This window comes from Humulus lupulus, chromosome X (genome assembly GCF_963169125.1).
Source record: "Humulus lupulus chromosome X, drHumLupu1.1, whole genome shotgun sequence".
In the NCBI taxonomy this organism is placed as follows: domain Eukaryota; kingdom Viridiplantae; phylum Streptophyta; class Magnoliopsida; order Rosales; family Cannabaceae; genus Humulus; species Humulus lupulus.
Genome location: NC_084802.1, coordinates 218085064 through 218090516, shown reverse-complemented (window position 1 = coordinate 218090516; position 5453 = coordinate 218085064). Strand labels below are relative to the sequence as shown.

Below are 5453 nucleotides of genomic sequence, written 5' to 3'. Positions count from 1 at the left end.
GGTTAATCAAGGTAAGAATCCGAACCCACCTATTCTGAGATCTGGAAATATTGTTCAGAATTTAAATCCTAGATTTGCTGGTACTGAATCTGGGGTTAAGAAGCAGATCGTGAATGGTAAGGGGATCAATATTACTATGGAGGATATTGAGGATGAAGTAGCCTTTTGGAATTCTTCCATAGTCTGTTATGTGTTGGGAGAAAATCCACCTCTATCTATTATAGATGGATTTGTTCGCCGAATATAGAAGACCAAGGGAGTTGATAAAGTGGGTGTACTGACTCATGGGGTTTTCATAGTTCGATTCCTATCCATGACTGAGAGAGATGCTGTCCTTAATGGTGGCTTCTTCTTCTTTGATAAGAAGCCTTTGATTATGAAACCGTGGGACTCTGTTATAAACTTTAAGAAAGAAGATATTCGGACAGTACCCACATGGATACACCTAAATGAATTGGAACTGAAATACTGGGGAGAAAGATCACTCTTCAAGATTGTGAGTCAAATAGGAAAGCCTTTAATGGTGGATCCTATTATCAGGGATAGAGATAAACTGAGCTTTCCCAGGGTGTTAATAGAGGTTTCAGTTTCACAAGATTTCCCTGAGTATATCTCATTTGAGAATGAGATGGATATTGAAGTTTCAGTACCTGTTTCGTATGAATGGAAGCCTATTGTGTGTGCTCATTGTAAAGGAATGGGTCATAATGCTCAAGGAGTGCAGGAAGAATGTAGGAAAGAAACAAGAATGGGTGGTCAAACAAGTTGCAAAATTGACACCAGATACAACTAAACAGGTTTTACCAATTGATAGAGATGGGTTTAAGCCAGTTTTAAAGACTGGGAGGAGTAAGGATAAAGCTAAGCAGTACCCAACCGTGCCTCTTATTACTACTGTTAGTAATGCCTTTCAAGTGTTAGTTAATGAGGAAGGGGAAAGTTCTATGGGATTGGTAGAAGGGGAGATTAAAGGAGGAGGGGGAGTACCTCCTCTTCCCAATGGATAGGATATTGAGTTGGAATGTCAGGGAGATCAACAGCCAACATAAGCAAACAGCGGTTAAAAATCTAATTTGTTCCAGGCGGGTTGGTTTGGTGGGTGTCCTTGAAACGAAGATTAAGGCTTCTAACTTGGGAGCTCTTTATCTTCATGTGTTCTCTGGGTGGTGTTTTACTTCGAATAATGCGTGGCATGAGAATGGCCGTATTGTGGTTAGCTGGAATCCATTCATGTTTAATGTTGATATTCTACAATGTTCTAGTCAGTTGATTCATTTATATGTCAGTTCAACCTCTAATAAGGATAGTTTCCATGTTACTTTTGTATATGGTATGAATGATGAGGGTGGAAGGAATATTCTGTGGAAAGAGTTACAGGAACTGGCTGTTACTTCTCCTTGGATTGTTCTTGGAGATTTTAATGACATTTTATCAAAAGAGGAAAGGATTGGTGCTTGTGTTAAGTATAAATCTTCTCAAACTTTTCAGATGTGTATTGCGGCTTGTTACTTGGAGGATATAAAGTATAGTGGGAATTTTTATACTTGGAACAATAAGCAGAAGGGACAAGATAGAATTTATTTGAAATTAGATAGAATATTGGCTAATCAGGCGTGGCTGAATGCTTTCCCTGTAGCGGAGGTTCATTTTTTGAATGAGGGAATTTTTGACCACTCTCCTGCTATACTAACAGTTTACCCTGAACTGATTTAAGGTAGGAAGCCTTTTAAGTACTTTCGAATGTGGAAGCCTTTTTCTGGTTTTCAAGAGCTGATTCATGCTGATTGGAGTAGACCAGTTGATGGCACAATGATGTATAAGGTAGTTCAGAAACTCAAGCGTCTTAAGGACACATTGCGGGCAATTAATAAACAAGGTTTTTCAGATATTCATGTTGCAGAGATGGCGACTTATCACTCTCTTACTGACTGTCAAAACAGGTTGAGTAAGGATCCTCTCAATGCAAGTTTAATTCAGGAGGAAAGTGATGCTCGACAAAAGTATTCTGAAGTTCACAGGGCTTATTGTTCCTTTTTGCAACAAAAAACTAAGATCAAATGGAGCCAGGAAGGAGATTCTAATACTGCTTTTTTTCATACAAGCATAAGGGAGAGGAGTAGACAGAATAGAATATATTCTATAACTTCAGAATCTGGAGATTGGCTTGATAAACCTGAGCAAGTTTCAGCTGCTTTTTTATAGTATTATCAGACTTTATTAGGCAGCAAGATGGAGCTAAGAATAAAAGTAATTAAAAGGGTGGTTCAACAAGGTGTTATTTTATCTAGTGAGCAAGCTAACTCCCTTCTCGTGCCTTATAGTAAAGAGGAAGTGCAGAAAGCTATTTGGGAGATTCCTGGCTCAAAGGCTCCGGGCCCGGATGGTTATGGTAGTTATTTTTTTCAGGATAACTGGGATTTGGTTGGATCTAAAATCAGTGATGCTATCTTGTCCTTTCTTCATTCAGGGAAAATTTTAAAGGAATTAAATAGTACCATTCTGACCCGAATATCGAAGGTGGCTGTCCCAAATTTGTGAGTGATTTTCGGCCTATTGCTTGCTGCAATGTTCTGTATAAGGTGGCTACAAAGATGATTTGTTCTAGATTGAGCTCTATTTTACCTGTGATTATTGCTCAGAATCAAGGTGGTTTTGTTAAAGGGAGGTCTATTGCGCATAATATTATGATATGTCAAGATCTTGTTTGCCACTATGGGAGAAAGAATGGTAAGCCGAAATGCATGATAAAATTAGATCTGAGGAAAGCTTATGACACGATTGAATGGGACTTTATTGAGGAAATGCTTGATGCTTTTAATTTTCCTAATCATTTTATTCAGCTGGTTATGCAGTGTGTTAGAACACCCAAATTTTCTATCATGGTCAATGGGTCATTACATGGTTTTTTTGGGTCCAAGAGGGGCCTGCGATAGGGAGATCCCTTATCTCCTCTATTATTTGTGTTGGGAATGGAATATCTCACCAGAATTTTACATGGAGTGGGAAGGAAACAAGACTTTAAATTTCATCATAGATGTGAAGGGCTTCAACTTAATCATCTCAGTTTGCTGATGATGTTTTATTATTTTGTCATGGTGATTTCAGATCCATCTACTACTTGCTGCAAGGGCTTCAGTTATTCTCTAACACTTCAGGATTATGTCCAAATAAATCCAAGTCAGCCATATACTGTTGCGGTATGAATGAAGCTGAGTTTCAAAGGATTCTTGATGCCTCGGGATACACCAGCAGTAATCTTCCTTTTAAATATCTTGGAGTTCCTATTTGTTCCCAGAGGATTTCAGCCAAAGATTGTTAAGTACTTATTGATAGAATGCTTGCTCGGCTGAAATGCTGGAGTTCTAGACATATTTCTTTTGCTGGTCGTGTTATTTTGATAAATTCAGTTCTGCTGTCAATTCATTCATATTGGAATCAGCTCATGATTATTTCGAACAAGATTTTAAAAGAGATCTCTGCTATGTGTAGAGCTTTTCTTTGGAGTGGTCAAGCTTCCTTGGCAGGACTGGGTAGGATAGCTTGGAATTCTGTTTGTCAGTCGAAGAAAGCCGGTGGGTTGGGTTTTAAAAATAGCTTAATATGGAATATTGCAGCTATTGGAAAACATGTTTGGGCTGTTGTTGAGAAGAAGGACAACCTCTAGGTTAAATGGGTTCATCATGTATACTTAAAGCAAGAGGATTGGTGGAAGTACTCGGCTCCTGTTAATAGTAGTTGGTATTGGAGGAAAATTGATGAAGTCAAAAGGAAATTGAGAAGTTTGATAGAAAGGCTGCATATGCACAAAGAAGACTATCAGATTAGGAAAGGTTATGTTTATATTCATACTCCTCTTGATAAAGTGTATTGGAGTAAGGAGGTGTGGGGTCGATTAAATACTCCAAAGCATAGCTTTATTCTTTGGTTGGATATCCATAATAGATTGAACACCAAAGATAGACTTAAAAGGCATGGAGTTATTGATCATTCTGATTGTCTGTTTTGTGGTGAAGCTGAGGAATCCTGTGAGCATCTTTTTTTTTTAATTGCAAATTCAGCTTAAATTGTTATCACCAGATTTTGCAGTGGCTGAATTGGAGAACTAAGATAACCACCTTGAGGAGAGTTATTAGGTGGATTGAGAGAGCTTCTATTAGCAGATTTCAGAAGCTAGTTTTTTCAGCTGTTATAGCAGCTTTGCTTTACAACATTTGGAAGGCTAGGAATGATATTTTGTGGCTTGGGAAGAGTATGCAAATTGAGCTAATTGTTCATAATACCAAAGTTAGTGTTAAGAATAGAATTTCGTGCAGTTTACCAAAGAAAATTAGTCAACAGGATAGAAATTGGTTTGGGAATTTGTAATGGGGTTGTGTTTTTCTTTCTTTGCTGTGTTTTGAGGTGTATTTGGAGTTGTATGTTTTGTTAGAAGTAATGAAATTTCTCTGATTTCTCAAAAAAAGAAACAAAACCAAAATTTTGAAAACTATCATGCTTCCTAGAACTTACAATTTGCAATTCCCATGTTTCATGTCCCTTAAAAAAATTAACTTTCCTTTTGCAAGGGTGGCCGAAATCACATTCTTGATAGACAATCAAAATACAATTTTAAATAACCTTAATCATGTTTCTACCCACACTCATTTAAATAGCATAAATTACACAATGGAAAAACATGAAATTGGCTCTCAAAGGCATTAAATTTTCATTTGAATTTCACATAGCATACTTTTCCTATGTTTGACTCAAAACAACTCACATGGAATCATGGATTCAACAAAAAATATATCATGCTCTTACATACATCAAGAGAGTAAATAACAAAAGAGAAAAAATGAACATAGACCAAATTCTTATGCCTTGGACGAAACCTCAAAACCATATAACACAAAGATTGTAACGACCCCAAATTCGGTATTAAGGCTTAGGGCCTGAAATAGCGTGCCTGGAGGGCATAATGGAATTCTGTGTGGGTCTTTAATGGGTTTTATGCATGATTATGATTTAGTGCACGTTTTATGATTATGTGATTAATAGTGGTGCATGATTATGTGAATTAATATGCATGTAGACCTGATTGAGCATATTTGGAATTTGGCCATGTTGGGCATGACTATGTTGATACCTGTGATCTATGACTCGAGACGATCCTAGAACGAGCGGGTTAGCGGAAAGTCAAAGCGGGAACCTGTACCAGGCTTGGGTTAAGCCTGGGGAGTTAATCGAGAATTTGGGAATATATTTGGTGATTTATTAGGCATTGGGTAGCGAGCGGGAATTATTAGGAACACTTGAGGAATTAGTGGGAATTTGGGTAATATGACTAAAATGCCCTTTATGGACATAAAGGCTTAGAATTAGTAAGAGAGGGTATTTTGGTCATTAGGCTTGCAAGAGATAAAATAAAGAAGGCCTTTATACTTAGTGGATTTAGTAGAGAAAAATTATAGGCT

At 37.4% G+C, this 5453-nt stretch overlaps 1 protein-coding gene across 1 annotated transcript; it reads left to right on the top strand.

Moving 5' to 3' along the window:
* The first annotated feature begins 313 nt into the window (after positions 1-313).
* LOC133806772 (uncharacterized) lies at positions 314-1713 on the top strand. The gene is made up of 3 exons (XM_062244862.1): positions 314-646; positions 696-983; positions 1117-1713. Exons 1-3 carry the CDS (start codon positions 314-316, stop codon positions 1711-1713), a joined length of 1218 nt encoding a protein of 405 aa, XP_062100846.1.
* Positions 1714-5453: the final 3740 nt, after the last annotated feature.